Below are 20536 nucleotides of genomic sequence, written 5' to 3' on the forward strand. Positions count from 1 at the left end.
CTGCCTGTAGCATCGCTAAATAGTGGGCTATGAAGTAAAGCCACCAAGCCACACACTAACCACACCTGTCAGGATAAATATGTCTGACTTTTGTCATGTCAAAGGTTGAAAGGTATGTACTATTAAAAAATAAAAAAAAACAGGTCAAGACAACATAAGTATGATTTAACGAGATCGGTTTCTGTATGAACCCCATCAATTAGATCACACATCTAAATCTGCATTATACACACAGGATATCTTGGTACTGTGGGCAAGATTCCCAAATCCAATATGGCTTTCACGGCATGGTCGCGTGATTGCGTCTATTTCTCCGGCGCAGGATGATGACGTTTCCGGTCCGCTGAAGCGCAGGCACCGCGTCTTCCATTGAGCTACCGGGAAGTTGCTCTTTGTCTTAGTCATGTCTCGGGGGTCGAGCGCGGGCTTTGACCGGCACATTACAATCTTTTCACCCGAAGGGCGACTTTACCAAGTGGGTGAGTATCGGAACACGGACCCGTCCGCGGTGCTAAGCCTCTCTGTCTGCCGGGCAGCCTTCCTGCTGCTTCTGCTGCTGCTGTGTCACGTTGGGCCTGTTGGCCATGATGCTTCATCCTTCATATAACCGGCTCCTGTCTGCAGACGTAAAGTGATGCTCTGGGGCAATTACTTGCTATATCTGATGTAAAGTGAATATGCCAGCAATATTCCTACATACGTCTCCAACCTCCCACTATATATATATATATGTATATATATATATATATATATATCTGTGTGTATACATATTTATATATATCATGTCACTATGTGTTCAGTGCTATAGCAGTTGACTGTATTGAGTAATTATTACCTTACAGCACAAATAATACAAATTTACAAGAAAGAAATTATTTATTGTTTTATATAGCGCGTCGTATTCCATGGCGCTGTACACCGGGTGATTAAATTATTCCTCCTCTTATGATCATGTTTACAGTTATGCTTATATAAATTATTTTATATAAATCCTATTAAATATGCAATATTGTTGGTTCGTACGGGAAGTAGATCAGATGAGGACATAGACCCCCTCAGCTGTTATTTTTTCCGCCCCAATTTTATATTTTAATGAAATGGCTCTTTAAAGAGAGACTATGTCTTACAGGTGGGTAGAGTTTTCTGGTTTAAGTCTCTGTATAAGTATATATTATTGTGCAGGACTATTAGGCCAGGGATGCCTGTCACCGTGCTGACGTCGCTTGGCAGGTATGCGTCTGTGTGTATGGAGACCTGACAAATCTATAGGACATGTATAGGGACCTTTCAATATGGATTCTTACCAGATGGGGAGGGGGCATTTACCTGATCATGAAGCTGCAGTTGCCATAACGATGCTTAACGTATAGTTGGGAACGGGTTTAGTTTTTACAGCGATTTGGGGCCGTCTTTGTGTTTATAAAGTGTGGAATTGGCCCCTTTTCTATTGTAAGGGATGGTCCGAGATGGCGGTGCATAAATGAAAGTGAAAGTTAAGTTGTGTAGAGACATGCATTGTAAATCACCCAGCACTCTGTGCCCCGCTGTGTGGGGGCGCCTGTGCCCCGCTGTGTGGGGGCGCCTGTGCCCCGCTGTGTGGGGGCGCCTGTGCCCCGCTGTGTGGGGGCGCCTGTGCCCCGCTGTGTGGGGGCGCCTGTGCCCCGCTGTGTGGGGGCGCCTGTGCCCCGCTGTGTGGGGGCGCCTGTGCCCCGCTGTGTGGGGGCGCCTGTGCCCCGCTGTGTGGGGGCGCCTGTGCCCCGCTGTGTGGGGGCGCCTGTGCCCCGCTGTGTGGGGGCGCCTGTGCCCCGCTGTGTGGGGGCGCCTGTGCCCCGCTGTGTGCGGGCGCCTGTGCCCCGCTGTGTGCGGGCGCCTGTGCCCCGCTGTGTGCGGGCGCCTGTGCCCCGCTGTGTGCGGGCGCCTGTGCCCCGCTGTGTGCGGGCGCCTGTGCCCCGCTGTATCTTTGTGTGTGTATATGTATAGGGGGGTGTGTGTGTATGTATATCTGGGTGGCTGTGGGTGGGTGGGTTGGCTGTGTGTATGGGTGGGTGGGTTGGCTGTGTGTATGGGTGGGTGGGTTGGCTGTGTGTATGGGTGGGTGTGTAGTACAGTGACTGTGATTTAGAATAGGGCCACCTCTTATTTTATGTGGTTTTTTAATGTGTTTGTATTTACCGATTCAGCCTCTTCTTTCCCAAAGAACGTGATCACAATACATAGAATTTTTCTTAATTTTTCATTCTATTTACCAAGAGATTCTTTTGATATTACTCCGCTCTGTAGACAATAAAAGGGGCTGCTATTGAGTATCATTTGCCAGGCTTTGTGAATTTACCCCAAATCACCCTGGTAGACCACATTGCAGATCATATTTGAAAAGAATCACATATGTTGTGAAGTACAATAAAATATACAGTCTGTTATATACTGCGTACTATTGATATAGATGATATAGATGTGCTCTGCGTCTTCATTATGACATGACAGATGTGAAAAGGTTGTCCTCTGGCCTTAAGGTCCTTCTGAGCTGTCAGAGGGGCAACCTGGGCACACTCCACGTCTCTGATCTGGTAAGGGGTAGAAATGTTGCTGGACAGTAGAGGTTCCATTATACCTGTAAGGGTAACAAGGATGTAGATGGTCTGGGGGGGGTAAAAGAGGCCACGCTGAGCAACATCTCTACAACGTAGACATTACATACTTGTGTGGTCAATGCAGACATGTCTTAGAACAGCTCCGTTACAGATTCTCAGTTGTTTCTCAGTGATTTTATCAAAGCAACAGACAAATGTTACACATAAAGCATAGTCATTCGGTTTGCACGGCTCACTTTTTTAACCTCTGCTCATCTTATTTTCAGAATATGCATTCAAGGCCATCAATCAAGGTGGGCTTACATCCGTGGCTGTGCGAGGGAAAGACTGCGCCGTCGTCGTAACACAAAGGAAAGTCCCAGTAAGTCACATTTCTGTTTTTCTGGGGATTTGGTTGCCTTTCTTGTATTAATTTCCCAAGGTGTTTAGCTGTGATAAGTTCCCTGTCTGGAAGGTAACTGTTGGGTGAGAATAGCTCTATTAAATGAAGTAAACCAGCCAAAACACTACTTAATTCACATCCTGCAAACACGTATAGACTTCAGGAGAGGCTGAAGGAACTCTCGCAATAAGTGTACTTTTTCTTTTTATTCCGCAGGACAAGCTGTTGGACAGCAACACAGTTACTCATTTATTCCGGATAACCGAGAACATTGGCTGCGTGATGACCGGCATGACAGGTACTGATATATAGATCTGTTAGCAAGAACTTAACGAGTAACGATCTGCTTTTAGATAGATAGCGACGGTTTGTCATGTTGTCACTCAGCCCGGTGTAACGGGAACCAGAGAGTCTAGCGGGGCTTCCCTGGCCATCGTTGACACCTTCTTTGTATCCTAAGCCAGCTGCAAGATGGGGAGCCGCTCCGGTTTTCGGAGTAAAGGGGCTCATCCGGGGAAAAGGGGTATCCCAAAGAACAGTAACACCATTCACGACAGCATGCAAGAGAACATTGTTTATTGGGGGTGGGCATAGTTTATATCGCCCCAATTCACATATTATGGAATGCGTAGGAACCGGTGTTGCGTGAACTTTAGAAGCCAGGTAGAATTTTCTTGCTGGAGCTCAATATATTTTCTTCCTTCCTTACATTTATTACCGTTAGTGCACCTAAATCCTACAAATATCTGTCCAGCTGGCCAGACTTTTGCGTTACTTTTTTGTTGAGCGTTCTCTTTGTCTCTTAGCTGACAGCAGGTCGCAGGTCCAGAGGGCACGTTACGAGGCTGCCAACTGGAAGTATAAATACGGCTACGAGATCCCGGTCGACATGCTTTGCAAGCGGATTGCCGATATTTCCCAGGTGTACACACAAAATGCAGAAATGAGACCCTTGGGATGCTGTAAGTACCGCTTGATGCAATAGCCCCATTCCCGTTGATGTCATAGTTCACATTCAATTGCCTAGAACTGTGATGCGACACAGACCGCTTGTGTATTTGCAAAATAATACTCCATGAACCGTCTGTGTCAACGCCGAATCAGCCGATCATCAATTTAAAGTCTTTGGTTTGTTGTTCTAGGCATGATTCTAATCGGAGTGGACGAGGAGAATGGACCTCAAGTGTATAAATGTGACCCAGCTGGCTACTATTGTGGCTTCAAGGCCACCACGGCTGGTGTGAAGCAAACAGAGGCTACTAGCTTCTTGGAAAAGAAAGTGAAGAAGAAGTTTGACTGGACGTACGAGCAGACTGTTGAGGTAACGTAATAAAGTGACCTTATGACATATTGCAAAGTCTTATTGTAATAGAAAGACACATGCAATGCTAATGAAAAGGAGAAGCGCTGGCCTTCCATGAGGATAAAGAAGTCAAACGACGCGTGCCTAATAATTAGTCATTTCTTTATTTGGATTCTTAATCCCTTATTAAATTGAGAATGGCTAATGTTTGCGCGCATGATGATGAATATTACTCCCTTACTCCGCAATGCTTCAAGATGCAGAACCTATAGGGAAAAGTATTGTGCTTCACCTTTTCTATATACCATTATATTATATATATGTATATATAATCTCTGAAAGGCTGAGTGCTGTTGATGAATGGAATGGGGGTTTGTGCATCTGGTGTGAATAATTATTTCTCACTTACAGACCGCGATCTCCTGTCTCTCCACCGTCCTCTCCATTGATTTCAAGCCGTCTGAGCTGGAAGTGGGTGTAGTGAAGACTCAGGACCCCAAATTCAGGTGTGTGCATCCCAGGTGTAATATAGCTGGAACGGTGTAAGTCTTTTACGTGATGTTTAATGAAAAGGAAGCCGTCCTATGAGGGAGACCAGCGAGTATTTTTGGCGTGTTCTTCTGATTTTGTTATCTTTTAAGCCGTTAAAGTGGGGAGTGAGTGGATGGTTAATAATAGGCGACATGACATACAATATAATCAATGTATCCGCAGCAGGTAGCCCCGACTGAGTCTAAGGAGACAAAAGTGTGTCTTTTCTACCCCAAACGCAGCTCGAAGTTGCTATACACAATGTGACTAAGTACCTATTTCTGTGTTTTCAGAATCCTTACAGAAGCTGAGATTGATATCCACCTTGTTGCACTTGCCGAGCGTGACTAGTGTTTTATCTGCACGTTGTCTGCCCATACAGTTCATGTCTGGTGTAATCCACTACACACACGCTTTTGTCTTGTATTTTCTTTCTCTGGTTAAATAAAGCAGAGGGTTTTTTTGGAATGTGTTCTCCTTGATTCGAGTGCCGCGGATAATCAATCTGAATCCTTAAGCTATGGAAACGTAGCATTTGATGCAACGAAGGGCCGTTCTGCCCATTTTTCCTGCCGTAGAGACTCCATCAATCGTTGGTCTTTAGATTCAGGAACCATATGCCTATCCCATGCATGTTTAAATTCCCTCGCTGTGTCAGCCTCTACCATGTCCGCTGGGGCGCTGTTCCACCTATCTACCACCTTCTCAGTAAAGTAGATTGTCTTTACGTGAAATCTAAGCGTCTGACCCTCTAGATCACGACCTCTTGTTCTAACATTTCTCCACTTAGCTGTGCAGCATTTTCAAAGTAATATATTCCAGAGACCTGTGTTCGTATCCGGTTTTACGGTTATCTCCCAGAGGTAATACATGTACACATTTCAGATGATTCTGATCGTTGGGGTTACAGATTAAAGGGAAAGACCTGGTCAGCCGCCCTTTGCCCCCTTTCTTCTTGTCTAATCAATACTTTCTTCTTACTTCGAGAAGTCCGACCTCACCCTATGCGCATGTACTCTTCTCCATTGCCGGTATTTTCGATATTCTTTTAGAGGGCCCGCGCGTTTAAAATAGGTTTTCTTCTTGGCCCGTTGGGTTTCCTCATATTTTACGTCTGTTCCGCTCTCGACGGTTTGAAATCTGTCCAGAAAAAATAAATCCTTTTGCTTCCTTTCCACGGCTATATTAGCCAAGGATGGAAAGTGCCATACGAGCGGAGAAGGAAAGAAAAACACATATACATACGTTAATGCTTGTGATAGCTCAGTGGTCCCTTTAAATTTTCATGATACCCCCCTAGCAATTGCGTAATTGGCACCCCCTTTGTATGCCTCCAGTAAGTGCCTTCATTGATCGTGGGGGGATTTAGTTATACCGTGACAAGTCCTCTTTAAGGGGTGATAAAAAAGATAAAATTTACAACTTCCCGGTTTTCGTAATAAGATTGCATAAGAATAAAAAATTCTGTGAATGGCTGGATTAATGACGCGAATCCAACAAACACCCCCTCCTCCCGTCTGAGTGTGGCAATGAAGAAAGGCCAAGCGGCACGGAGTTCAGCAGACATATGGATTTTCCATATCTAGTAGAATTTCTGCATCCAGTAATGTTCGGGCTATGGCTGGTGATTCACGGGTTCCAGTAAAGGATAAAGGGAATGTTCTCCGTGATAGACAATCGTGTAAAGGAAGTGGGAGAACTCCGTCATTTCCTTCTGGCTTCAGGATCGAGCCAACCCCGTATGCCGTAAACCCTCCATGTGCCGTAAGCCCTCTACAAATGGGTCGAAGGAAAGGTGGACTGGGCAGGATATGTATATTTTTAAAAACGTGACGGCTGTTCCTTTATTGGATGTAATAATAATAATAATAAGGAAATCCAATGGAAAGGCCATAAAAAAGGATTTGGAGATAAGGAAGTGCTGCAGCACGTGTCACCTGTGGCTGTATATAGGAATAGAAGAAGCTTCCATTCATGATATACGGTCGGGGCAAGACGTGCCGAGGAGGGGAACCTGTCCTCATGTTCATGGTGCTGAAGAGAACCTGTTTGGGCAAATAAATCCTAGATCCAGCGCTGTAACTTCAAATATAGGGTAAAACAAACTGTGAATTCAATAAATGGAGTCAACAAGTTAAAAACCATAAGCTGGAAATTGTCCTAACTTGCGGCCTATGAGTAAGATATAGCGTGACACGCGTCAGGCGTATTTTCATTCCCCTGTTTTGGGGGAGAGCCTCCCTGCTGTGTTGCCATTTGATACAAGTGAAGCCATAATAATGAGTTTGGATTTTAAATCCTATGCCCCTGCTAAGAGCTGCCTGCTTCCTCGGCTTTGTTCATTGCCCCCTTTTACCCCAAGAGTGAAGTAAAAACCCTTCGGCTCGGGATCAAATACTTACGGTATATTCAACACAATTAGAAGACTAAAAGATTTTAAAAAAAACTTAAATTGAGACAACAATTTGGTAACATTATTGAAAACGAGGATGGAAAGGACTGTTGCTGAATAAGAGAGCCGTGCTGATATGAAGAAGGCGCCAACGCGTTTTATCGTGGGTGAAGGCAGAATGAACTCTAATGGATCGGAGTTAAAAGAAACATTTTAGTCATTATGTACATGATTACGGTTGGCCTGTAGAACCAGATTACCTTGTTGTCCTTACATTATCATTTAAAATACGGGGGAGGTATTGGCTGAACCCAAAACCGAGATTGCATCCGGTTCCCAGCATGCTGGCGTTCCTGAACTGTCTCCAAATAAACGCAGGCGGAAGAGCTTTGAGCAGCATCTTCTTCTTCAATAACCCATTCCGGGATAACTGAGCATTTGTGACATCATGCATGACTTCATCTACTCTGTATGGATGATGGGATGACGTCATGCAACACTGCAGCCACAATACGTTGGTGATGCGACAGGGGGGTTCACGTGTTGCGTGACGTGCTTGACTTGGTATTTTGGTGGTAGCTTCTCTATGCTAAGCTGTCGGTGGTCCTAGATATGGGAAGCTTTCACGCAACCTGCCCCTGACAAGTTTAGGATTGTTAGCAGTTATCCCTCGATTGGGGGCTGTAAATTACGAGAAATGGGGAAGAAGAAGAAGACAATTCAGTTCTTAAATGCGAGAGGCTCTCCTCCTCTTTAGGGCACTTCTCCTGCCCCTCACACTGCTGTATATTGTGGAATCGAACGTGTTGCATCCTTGTGTTCAAACCGATGAATAGTAGTTGGAATTTCCGCCCGTCATCTCTTTTACCCAGATAAACCGTCCTGGTGGCTTTATACATGTAATCCCGGGCATCTGAGGTCATTAGTGTCCCACACATGCTGCTGCCCGATGGGAATTTCCCAACTAACAATGCAGGCAACTTAAAGGTTTACGAACGTATTATTCCCGCGTAGGGAAGGTGTTGTCCCCGGGTGTTGTCTCTCTCTGTCCGTAACAAGCTCGTATCCTGAGTCACTGTAACGTTATTAAAGGTATGACACGTGAGGAACGTGAGATCAGCATTCCTTTGAATAATCTGTGAGAGTCAGAGCAATACCTCCGTAAATAACCGCGGATGGTGGAGGAAGTCCTATTTTTATTTGCACTCAGTCTATTTCCTCCATGAATGTACCACAGCTGGGACACCAGCAACGGTTCAGATACCTGCTACGGGGCTGAAAACCTACGCTGGACCCCTATCTGGGCCACCCCCAACGTACTGCCTAGTATGAACGTTCCCTTTTAAATACATGAACCTCTGGAATTAAAGGTGCCGTTCCACCTACACTGCTGAATGGAACACGTCTGTAACCAAGAAGGGTGAATTTTAATCCCATCCAGCCTTGCTAATGTTTAATAGTTTCTCAAACGTAACTGGACCACTAAGTAGGTAGAGGCTGGGGAACGCTGGCCAAGGACTTAACCATAATGGAGTGCAGGTAGCCAGCGTTTGAGAATAAGAGATGATATCGTGTTCCTCGCCAAAAGCTCCACCAGCAATTAAACGAAAGCAACATAAAACGTCCCAGACTCTCACCTTTACATATTCTGGACAATAGATAGAAAATCATCCCTTCTATCCACCCCATGGCTGATCGCACTGTTGGACTATTTTTAGGCAATGAATCGCCCACCTAAGGCCAATACTTTGTTTCCCATACTTGATTGTAAACAGTCTGGGAGAGGACAGGAACCCACACCCTTCCACTAACGGAAGCCGAAGGGCAACGGCCAACAGAGACACGCTCAGTGTTACTCAACTCGAGCCATTAAGTAGTTTCTTTGTAAGCGCGGATCTCTTTCCCAAGTCACTGCTCAGTCGATATCCAAAATATTATTAACCTCTTTAAAAGCATTCAAAGGTAACGCATGTAACAGCAAAGATGCCATAATACCGCTTCCCTGAGCACATACAGTATTATGATTACTGTAACCGCATCGTGTTACATACTAACACGCTATGGCACCGTTAAGGAACAGACAGCATGTAGGCAGTTGACGTTCTGCTTATTAGAGGCAACTTGATACGGCCGACAAGCGCTTTCCAACGTTTTTTTCCTCAAGTCAATAAAACCAGTGATGTGCTTTTCATTTTTTTTAATAAATATCCAACTTATATAAAAAATAAACTGTACATTATTTACAAAATATACACATGCTCAGAAACGATCATCTTTATTTTACAACAGTCTGTTAGATCACATGAGGTCTCGGCCGGCACCATATATGCTATATACTGTAGGGGGTTCAAACCCCCCCCCCCCAAACAATCATGAAGGGGGGGGCACCTTATCCTCTTCTCAAACACCTCTGTTGTTCACGCACAACATCCGTCACTGAACAGCACAAGCGCCTCCCAGACTCTACAAGAGGTCATCCAGTCTTTTCTAGATCTCGTAGAGGAGTCATTGGTCCCAGTGCTGAATTGGGCAGCCACGGATGAGATTTTGTCCATCTACTTAAGTCCTTAAGGCTTTTCCGGACATATACAGCTCTAACGCACGCTTTTACCCCCAAGTGCCCAGTCGTCATACATGATCTGTGGAAATAAAATAAAACCACATTTTAAAAAAACAAAACAAAAAACGTAATGTTAGTTAGAATGTCGTTGTTTACTAGGGACTGTCATTGGGGGCTCATGTGTGAACCTCTGGGTTTTGAACACAAGATGCCACAGCTTGGGGCAACATGGCACTATAGGTTTCTATTATGGAATGAGATTTGACAGCTACTATCTATGGCAGAAAACGCATCCGTGTTATTACCTCGTCGTCTGTGTAGTCCGATTCGGAATCCGAGCTATCGTTGTCGCTCTCTGGCAGCTTCTGCAAACTCTCCTTGGTCACAGCCACGAGCTTCTGTTGGATCAGCAGGTTACTTCTTCCCCAGGTGAGCTGGCACGGGGAATACCCCTGATACGTGACTCTGTTTACATCCGCGCCGTTCTCCAGAAGAAGCGTCATCAGTTCGGCATTCTGCAAGTCCACCGCCATGTGAAGGGCAGTACGGCCATTGCAAGGCTCCTGCAAGAATTAAAAGCCAAGAATTGGTGGCCTGAAGACCGGACATGTCCCTTTCTACTAGAAAACCATTGGAAGAGGAGATGTGCAAGACGTAGGGCTGGATTATAAGGCACGCGGGATATTACCTGTGCATTAATGTCGGCTCCCAGGGAGATCAAGCTTTCCACAATTGCAAGGTAGCCATGGATTGAAGCCAGATGGAGACATGTGTGACCTGGTTAGGAGGAAGCCAGAGAAAACCTTAATACCACGGCTACAGTAATACACCAAGAAGAATGCGGCAAACATTCGAAAATAGGAAAGGCTCAGCCAGTCAACTTGGCTGCGGAACTACAACTCTCATAACGTTGGCCAGCCGAGAGCTGGAGGAACATCACGAGAGTTGGTTCCACATGCAGGCTAGACCTTCCTTATGTGTACCGGATCCCCTAGATTCTAGAACACTAAACACTATCACATCTTTCAGCCTCGGAGCTGTAGGCAACATATAGGATGCGTACCATCATAGTTTACAGAATGCAGGAGCGATGGCAGCTGGGTCTGGCAACTTTGGATGATCACCCCGACTCCGGAGAGCGATCCCTTCTGGCATGCGATGTGCAGAGCGCTGTTCCCGTGGAAGTCTCTTATCTCGGGGTCACATCCCGCTTGAAGCAGCTTCTGGGCGATTTCCGGTTGCTCTGTGATGACTGCGAGATGTAGCGGAGTCTGAAGGAGACGAAGACACAACAAAAACGTAAGCGAGACGTCATCAAGTTAGATAGGTCCTAATGTCCTTTCTAATGTATGCCAGAATAAGTCATATGACTAAAGGGGTAAGCGTGACCAAACAAAATGTATAAATAACCATGCTAGCTGCAGCACAAGAGTTACAGCTTCCTGTAGAATTATTTGCAGGAAGAGGAAGTTATTTTAATAAAGATAGTGTTTTGTAACCAAATTTTCAGGGATTTTTTTATTTTGCTTCTTTTGTTTGTTTTAGTATAAACCAATAAGGTTTGAGAATTTAACTAAAGTTTGGTTTGCACAAGACTTGTTGGTACGGCGCCGGGAGACAAGTTACCTGGTGCAGGTGGTTCTGCCAGTTCAGGTAAAAAGCGTCTCTGAACGACCTCTTAATGGCCTCGTTTGCCAGTTCCTTTTCTTCGTGGATAATCGCCAGATGGAGAATCCTGCATTAAAAACCAAAAACAAACATGTTACTAGAGAGAAAAAAAAACCTAAACATCTAGAAACACCAGCTAATGGATTGTAAGCTCTGAGGACCAGTACATCTTAATGCCCATCGTTAATGATTGTCACCTTCCCCTACTGTGACAACACTATGGCACCTGTTGGCGCTATATTGTAATGTAGGTTGAAACCATCCCACAATCACGAGATGTTTGTGCAGAATTCACACCGAAACCTGATGAAACGCAGAAAACGTTCTGCGCATCAGCAGATCCGGCGGGGACGGAAATCACCCAATCTGTCATCAGATTCTGTCCTTAAAGTCAGCTTCTTTTTTTATTTCATCATCTGGTACTTCACTCCATGTATGTGTCAGGTGTGAGTTATTTCCCCTCCCCCAGAGGAGTCCAGGATTGTGTAAACTGGGGTTTTTGGAGCCTCTCATGTACTCTGTGCTGATCTTGGCCCCCAGCCAGGGACTTTCCACATAGCCCTGCCCTGGGTGCCTTCCAGCCCCACCCCCTTCCACCAGCAAGTCACAGCACAGCCACCCCTCCCCCACCACCAAGGAAAGCTAGGGAAAACCCAGGCAAGATAGCTGCCAACCCCCATTCCCCCCCCCGCTAAAAACACCAACATTCTATCCAATGCCAATAGAAATCCATAGAATACATAAAACCAGTAACAGGGCTGCATGTCACTGGTGGATTCCTAGAATTGCAATCAAACAAAACCTATATTAAAATATGAATTTGATGAAAGGGTTAAAACTGATCATGCATTCCAAAATAGAATGCTGGACAGGATCCGATGCCCATCAAGCCCCATGCAAAGTTTGCTACACATATACACACAGTATATAAACATACATACATAATACATAAACATGCATTCAAGCATACAGTACATACACACACGCGTCCACCTACACGGCGCTCAGCACTTACGTGTCTCCGTCCTCGTTGACCTGGCTCTTCCAGGGCTCGGGCTCATAGTCCTTGGATGGAGCCGCGACCCCCCCGACGATATTGAGCTCTTTAAACTCCACCGAGATCCTCTCGTATTCCTCCTCTTTCAGAGAGTCCAGGCCGCTGTCTGTCCTCTCATCCGTGCCCTGCAGCACCTTCTCCTTCCTGGGATCCCTCACCCCCCCATCCACGGCACTCCCAGAATAATCCATGTAACGAAAAGACATGACCGCGGCTTCTCCGTTCACCAAAACTGAAGATAATGCACCCAAAAAAAAAGAAGTCTGCTGTCCCCCTCCCGTGCAGGAATAAGATGGCTGCTGTGACAATAACCCGAGAACTCGTTCTGCGTGCGCGGATCGCTGGTGAGTGGCAGCCAGGCTGGGGCGGAAGCCTTTTATACTGGCGTACGCTCGGCTTGGCTTGGCTAATAAATATGTATAAGCAGGTGGGCGTGGTCTTCAGTACAGTGTGTTCGGGAAATTCCAGGTATTGCAGCCTTTATTCTCTTCTGGGTTAGAAGACAAAAAGTACAAAACTTCCAAACAGAACACAGAGAGCCGAGAAATTCCCTTCCCAGCCCCAACCCTGTATATGTAGGAAAGGTCACTGCGACTGAGCATCTCTTTTTAAACTAATCTCAGCACATCCTACCATTTCATTTTACACACTCAAAGGACTTCAGAATAGCTTTATGCCTACTCCCTAACTGGATCTGCCTCTACCCCCTCTGCTGGGAGGCTCTTCCACTTATAGACACATAGAATTAGGCAGGTAGGAACAATTCAGGACATCTAGTCTGCCCATATTCCCTACCTTAAAGACCCTAATCGGTCCTTCTTTAATAGAGGAGCTATATGCCTATTCCATGCGTGTTTAAATTCCATCTGTATTAGTCCCTGACACTTCTGCTGGGAGGTGGCTCCATTTATCTACAACCCTCTCAGTAAAGTATTTTTTTATACACAAATATTGAATTTGGACAATTCCAATGCTGTTTTCTTAAAGAAATGAACACTATTTCACGGTACGAGACTGCATATTATCTATGGGAATGTACTAATGATAATATGGGCCATATTTGTTAAGGTCCCTAAATGTGGAGCAATCAATGTGATTGTTGTGTTGGTTGCCATGGTGATTGCTCCACATTTAGCACTAGAACTGCTCTTTGGACGTATTGCCATGAATTGATGAACCTGACTTTCCTGGAGCTTGGCCGAGGTCTCTTGCCACCCCCTAAGGCTGAGTTCTGGAGGGGCTTCTCACCTCCAGACATACACAACACTCTCAGCCACGCTCAGATACATCTCCTTCCTAAAAGGCTTTTCGCTCTCTGATGTGAATGTTCAGGCTATGAAGCTGCAACCGTATATTGAACTATACATTACGCAGGGCCAGATCAGCCATTATTGCAAGAGAATGCATAATAAAGTAAGTTGCAACTGCAACTCTCCTGCAAACTTCCACTTTAGTGAATAACCTCCCGCCAGGCTCTTGCGGCTGGTGATCACCGGTCCAGCCCTGACCCCCCCCCATTAAATGTGTGTTGGTTGGCTTTCTAAGCGACTTCACAGAGATGATAAGCTCTCATTGCTCGTCTCAAACTCTTTTTGTAGTTTGCGTTTGTATTTTCCCTTCCTGCGGAGAATGAAACTGCAACTTGCGAGCGGCAGGGAATTTCCTTGTCTTCAGAATGTGGCGCTTTATGGTACAGATTGCTAGGGGGCGCTAGAGCACCCACCCCGGCTTCTGACCCCCGATATCTCCGCAGAAGAAGTAAAATGACACCCAACACTACACGAAGATTTTATATTTTCAGGTTTTAGGTTAAGATGGCACTTATTCATACATTATTATTATTATTATTCCTATTTTATTATTGTCATTATTATGTTATTTAATATTATTATTAACGTGTTCTCTTGTTGTTATTATTATTTCTATTTAATTATTGTTATTATGTTATTATTATTAAAAGTGTTCTGTTACTGTTATTTCTATATTATTATTGTTGTTATTATGTTGTTATTATTAAGTGTTCTGTTGTTATTGTTATATTCCTATTTGATTATTGTTATTATTAGTAGTAGTAGTGGTGTTATTATTATTATTATTATTAGTTAACGTGTTCTCCTGTTACATAATCTTCTAGGCATACAATTAAAAAAAGCAATGGAGAAGATGGTACGCGCGGTATAACCGATCACTGGCTAGTATGCAGGGCCTTTTTTAATGCGGGAAGAAGGGCCGGCGGCCCAGGGATTATGTCAGGGGCCCAGGGATTATGTCAGGGGCCCATGGCAGCGGTCCCTTGGCCATAGTCTGGGTGAGGCCTGTGCACCTAAAGTGACCACATGTTCTGAAAGGCCGGGAAGGTCCCGCACTGGGACTTTAAATCCCGGGTAGTCTCTCTTGTCCCGGAATGAGGAGTCTGAGTGAAGGAGGTCTCAGCCAATCAGGAGAGACTTCTCAACTCTCCTGATTGCCTGAGAGTTCAGAAGCCTCTTCTGATAGGCTAAGTCCCTCCTTCACACCAACTCAGAGTAAGATGCCGCCAGCACCAGGTATGTGTGTTTGACTCTGTGTGTCACTGTGTTTGTTTGTGTCACTGTGTTTGTCTGTTTGTCACAGTGTTTGTCAGACAGTGTTTGTCTGTTTGTCACAGTGTTTGTGTGACAGTGTTTGTCTGTTTGTGTGACTGAGTTTGTCACAGTGTTTGTCAGACAGTGTTTGTCTGTTTGTCACAGTGTTTGTGTGACAGTGTTTGTGTGACTGAGTTTGTCACAGTGTTTGTGTGACTGTGTTTGTCTGTTTGTGTGACTGTGTGTGTAATGTCTGGTATTAGAGGGGTTAACATTCTATATCTACTCATGTCTGTGTAGGTATATTATTAAATCTAAAATCGACATGGTTTCCAAGGCTTCTTAATAATTAATATATAATAGTATATGTGAATCAGTATATATATATATATATATATATGTGTGTGTGTGTGTATATATATATATATATATATATATATATATATATATACCTGTGTGTGATCTCATCTGCTTCATAGTGTGTCTCTGAATGGCAGAAATAAAATGTGGTCACCCTAACCGGCAAAGGCTTCCCTAATGCTTCCTCCCGTTTGGTGGTCTGTGCTGGTTATGACTGGGTGGGGGTCAATCCGGACAGCTTGCCCCAGGGCCCCCTCATGTTTAACATGGCTCTGCATGCCTTATATGTTTTCTGTGGGATGGTTTGTGGAACATTTGCTTCTGTCACAGAGAAGGTATCTGGGGTTACCAGTCCATCTCCTGTATGCAGAGTGGCCCCTGGATATTAGGACCCATAAGCAAAAATGTGGGACATGATGTGACCCGTGACATATTCTGGCCTAGGCCAACTAGACATACCTGGGAACTTTCCAGAGACTCCGGATGAAGTGTCTGTATCCGGCAAGGGGGGCTCCGGGTAGCCGGAGCCAGAAGGTTCCCAGGTATGCAACTAGGCCTTGGGGGTGGCAGCGACCCCTCTGGGCAGATTACACGCTTACTGACCAGGCCCCCTGGTGTGCTGCTGCTGAATAGGCCAATTTCCCATTTTCCCTCATATCCCGGCTCTCCATAGTGAGGATGTTGGCCGCGGAGGGGGCGCTTAGCTACTCAAGGGGCAGTGGACACCATGTATGCAACAAAAAACCTGGGGGGGTTGTTAGAATCCCTCAAAACAGCCAGAGCCAGTATGTGTGTAATCGGCGGTCACTAAATCGTATTTTTGGGGTATGTAACGCTTACACGCATACCGGGGATGGGGGACCATTCACGTGATCACGCTTGTAATGGAGGCGTCTGTCCCCTCGCTCATTTACTGTAGTCACACGCAGAAACCGGTGTGTATCGATCAGCACGCCATCGACTAACAAAGTCACATGAATCACGCATTCCATACAAAATTAGAGTTGGGAATTCTAAAGCGATGAATCCCTTTAGAAAAATCCCTGAACTAACCCACTTTTTTTTTTTTTCTTTTCTTGGCGATACAGCTTTACTGGAGTTCCCCTGTTTCAATATCCCCAGCCGAAAAACTCCCTGCTGGCCGCGTATAGAATCGCTTGTATGCAGAACTAAAACGCTATCGCAGGTGAGTGCAAAGAAATGTGACTCATGTCTTGTGCCTGCGCGTTTCGGCAGCAGTACCTGGTGAATAAATGATTGATAATTATGCAACAGTTACGCCGTGATCAGTTTATTCGCTGTAGCTGATCACCCGACGTTAACAGAAACTGGCCAGTTCTGATGTTCTGATTGAAGGTCAGAGTCTATCAATTGTTGGGGAGATTGTATGATTCATACAATGGATGAGGGTTATCTAACGGAAACAAAATATATACAAGTCATTTCCTCCCAACTGTCCCTCTTTAAGAGAGACAGTCCCTCTTTCCTAATCTTAAAACAGTTGGTGAGAATGAGGGTATCCCCGTGTTCTACAGCCCTAAAAGTTACAATGAAATTGTTTAGAAACAGCAGCAGAGAGTCTGTTTATAAGTAATATATGGTATTCTCCTTGTAAATGCCTTACTGTAAGACCCGGACTGGCCATCTGGCACACCGAGCAAATACCCAGTGGGCCGCTGGCCATCACTGATCCGTACTCACATGATCTGCCGTTTCAGCAGTAAATGGGATGCTGTAGTGTGGGGATATGCCAGGCCTTACGCTACCTAAGCATAAAAATGGAACGTGCGGCCGCCGGCCCAAATGTGGCCCTTCTAATAGTCATAAAGACTATATAATTAGACTAGATAGTTAAAGTTAGATGAGCTACCTATCATACAAAGGGTCGCTGGTTCATATCCCCTGAACTCCTGTATATGAGTGTATGGTGTGTAAGTATATAGTTTTATAGTTGCTGTATGTGTATATATATGTGTGTGTATATATATATATATATATATATATATATATATACATATTGTGTTAACGTTTAATATTTTAGAGTGGCTGCATATGAGTATATGTGAGTCAGGAGCAGGCAGGCAATCAAATATCCCTAGCATACAAAGAATTGCTGGTTCATATCCCCACAACTCCATGGGTGACCCTTAGAATCTTCAACCTGAGACTCCCATTATGGTTATAGGAGAAAATATATAAAATAAATAGAACTATAAAATGCCAAAGTTATATAAATGATAAATAAGATAATATATGAACAATTCTTAAACATCTAATAATAGTAAACAAGCACAAGTTGCTATAAAGATTCTTGCTACATGCGAAACTCATTCCAGAGATGTAAAAAAAGTATATTAAAAAAAATTAAAAGTCACCTACAGCGTGTAAGAAAAAAGGGTTTTTTATCTGCTTTTACAGAAATCATTCAAGTGAAACCTGCATGGAAACCAAACACCTACGACTAGTCAAGATCAGACACCAGTAGCAATGCCTACATAGGATGCACTCCTATTTTAGTATCAATTTATTATTGTTTATTTATTTAGAATTTCTTATCCTGTAACATATTTTGTATTCAGTTTGAATTTCAGGGTACAGCAGTAAGTGGGGGGAAAAAGGGGTCTTTTGGGGGGGGTTGTGTTTCTTAATCTTAATACGATTGACATATGAACGCAAATTCATTGCAATTTCCGCGTGGCATACAGAGGGTTAATTCGATTGTCCGCACCCTTAGAACGTAAGGAATGGTAATGGTTAGGAAGATGAAGAGTGTTACTATGGTGCGCGGATGTGCAGCGATGACACTTTTCCCCATTTATTTATCGCCTTTGGCCGTTGGGAAGTAGCCCTGATGTAGATTCTCTCTTTTTAGTAACGCGAGGCTCGTCGGTAGCCGATAGATTCCTGGAGTTCTTGATGATCACTTAAAACTGTAAAATCTGTTCAGACAAAGTTGGAAATGTAGGGAAATCCCAGACCACAGGACTGTGTGTGGGGTGTATTGTTACAACCCCCCCCATGCTTCTTTGGGATTTTCCCTATGTTTTTGTAACGGATGTGTGTATAAAGGAAGCGTACAGTTAAGTGAGTCGGGCACTTTTCCCCCAGCTTCACACCTATAAGCGTCACGATACTTTGCAGAACTACCAGGTGTTTTTACTTTTTGTGGTTTAGTCGTCGGAATTGTTGTGGAGATTTTGGGTTGAAAAATTTAGAGACTATTTTACCCATAGCACCCAAGTTTCCTGTTATTTGTGTGGGACAGTCCAGATTTGCTGGCACTGAGTGGGACCATTATGCCGTTTTGCTGGCAGCGGGGATCTTGGGCTGGCTGGGAGATCGGAAGATCTCCTCTGACTGTCCCAAAGAGGTCTAGAGCACAAACCTAAATGGTGGTGACCTCACGACGTAATGAAGCAGAGCTCCATGACATCATATCTCATCATTCTGCTTTGATGCATCAAGAGGTCACTGGACGTGGGGCAGGATAATATTTTTACCCCCACATCCCACATTGCTACATCCTTACCACTTATTATACCCCCCAACAAAGTGTCCCACTTCAGGCATATAGTCTTCTCATGGCAAAAGTGGCAAAATCTACATATCCAGTCAGTTTTCTGTCCTCAAGTTTCTCCTGAAGTAATGGGGTGGAATAAGCATGCAGATGCTGCGAAAAAGGAAGTTAAGATAGCTGCTCCCATGGTATACATGGTAGGTGTTTCTTTTCACACCATGTTCACTGCATTAAAAGGAACTTGATGGAGAGCCAGGATATGAGCCGGCTCAGCCTTGATAGTTTCAACGGGGTTTCTCCCCTGTAATTAGGCATCAGCACCCCAGGGGCTGCGATCTGACACCAATCCCCCCCCCGGTTCGGCAGCCCCCTGGACATGCCACTGGGGTATGTCTCCTGCAGTATGGGCCATCGGCGTATTAAACGGCTGTTTTTTTTCCCAAAGTCTTGCTCTCCGACGCGTACGCTCTGCAGCACACATACTAGTTCATTTGTGTTCATCAAATACATCTCCTGCATGGAAAATAGCTTAGGACTGGGGAAAAGGGGCAAATGCATAATAGGGGGCACCATTATAGTTTGTATCACTTGCCCTGTGAGTTTAGTATGTTTCTTTATTGCAAAACTGTTCCTTTTATGAATAGACCTTGCCATGTTTCTATAGCCTATTTCATGCATATCTCTGTAGATGTGGATACTAGGACAAGGGTAACCGTATGGGGCCGATCGTCATTCAGGGACAATATAACGAATGAGATAGATCGATTTGGAATTATGAACAATCCTTAAAAAAATCAGGACCTTTGTATAAAGTAATATATAAATCCTCCTAGAGAACATGTTAATAGAACGTTCAGAGAATAGGCAGCGCTTTGTAGGTTAATATAGTGAAGTGTTATTTGGGTATTTAGGGGGACTGCGCGGCTCAGCATCCGTACTGTTAGTTGTGTTAGACAGAGGGAGGGGGATTCCAGACGCACATTTCTTTTTTTGTTCCAATGCTGCAGGGAGATCCCTGGCTCGCTCGTCTTATTCATTTTAGAATTATTGCTGTAACTTGGGACTCACACGTAAGTGGGAGTATAAAGATAGGAAATATTGAATCTGAATATAAACCCCGTATTAAATTTCCACTACAGATCACACAGTACTTTACCCACCTCTTCCCACCCACACGTTCACAAAAAGCTTGCTTCACTTTGAATGCCTTTTTTTGCCTTCTAAATAAAAATATAAATGTAAAGTAATATAAAATATAGAAAATATAGTATTATATATATATACTGTATATATTAGTGTTTTTTATTAGCAGAGGTCTAAAGGATTTGCAAGCCACTCTTGGAACGGTGCATTGGCTTTTGTCTCTCTGGCCCACATCTGCCCTCAACCTCTCGGGCAATCAAGCCCCCCAATGTCCCACCAAACAACGGGCCAGTTCCAAGGGAGACCTTTCATCTCCACAACCAGCCTCCTTACGCTACGGAGGCCGTGGCGGCTCAGCACATTTAGCATATCGTTGGGATGTTACCATGCCTGGGATACCGGGTTTAACCCGGAGTCTCTGGGTGAGCCGCTGCTTCCTGAGCCTTCGGCTCTCCTTTCTCCAATAGT

The 20536-nt window shown here is 44.6% G+C and overlaps 2 protein-coding genes across 2 annotated transcripts; one reads left to right on the plus strand and one right to left on the minus strand.

Moving 5' to 3' along the window:
* Window positions 1-337: 337 nt before the first annotated feature.
* On the plus strand, window positions 338-5275 carry PSMA6 (proteasome 20S subunit alpha 6). The gene is made up of 7 exons (XM_053474604.1): window positions 338-479; window positions 2858-2952; window positions 3190-3271; window positions 3780-3935; window positions 4116-4294; window positions 4688-4782; window positions 5101-5275. The coding sequence occupies exons 1-7, from the start codon at window positions 404-406 to the stop codon at window positions 5156-5158; spliced, it is 741 nt and encodes a 246-aa protein (XP_053330579.1). The 5' UTR covers window positions 338-403; the 3' UTR covers window positions 5159-5275.
* Window positions 5276-9381: 4106 nt separating this feature from the next.
* Window positions 9382-12705, minus strand: NFKBIA (NFKB inhibitor alpha). The gene is made up of 6 exons (XM_053474597.1): window positions 12443-12705; window positions 11386-11494; window positions 10823-11030; window positions 10448-10536; window positions 10065-10322; window positions 9382-9838 (listed from the first exon to the last, which is right to left on the minus strand). Exons 1-6 carry the CDS (start codon window positions 12688-12690, stop codon window positions 9794-9796), a joined length of 957 nt encoding a protein of 318 aa, XP_053330572.1. The 5' UTR covers window positions 12691-12705; the 3' UTR covers window positions 9382-9793.
* Window positions 12706-20536: the final 7831 nt, after the last annotated feature.

This window comes from Spea bombifrons, chromosome 9 (assembly GCF_027358695.1).
Source record: "Spea bombifrons isolate aSpeBom1 chromosome 9, aSpeBom1.2.pri, whole genome shotgun sequence".
In the NCBI taxonomy this organism is placed as follows: domain Eukaryota; kingdom Metazoa; phylum Chordata; class Amphibia; order Anura; family Pelobatidae; genus Spea; species Spea bombifrons.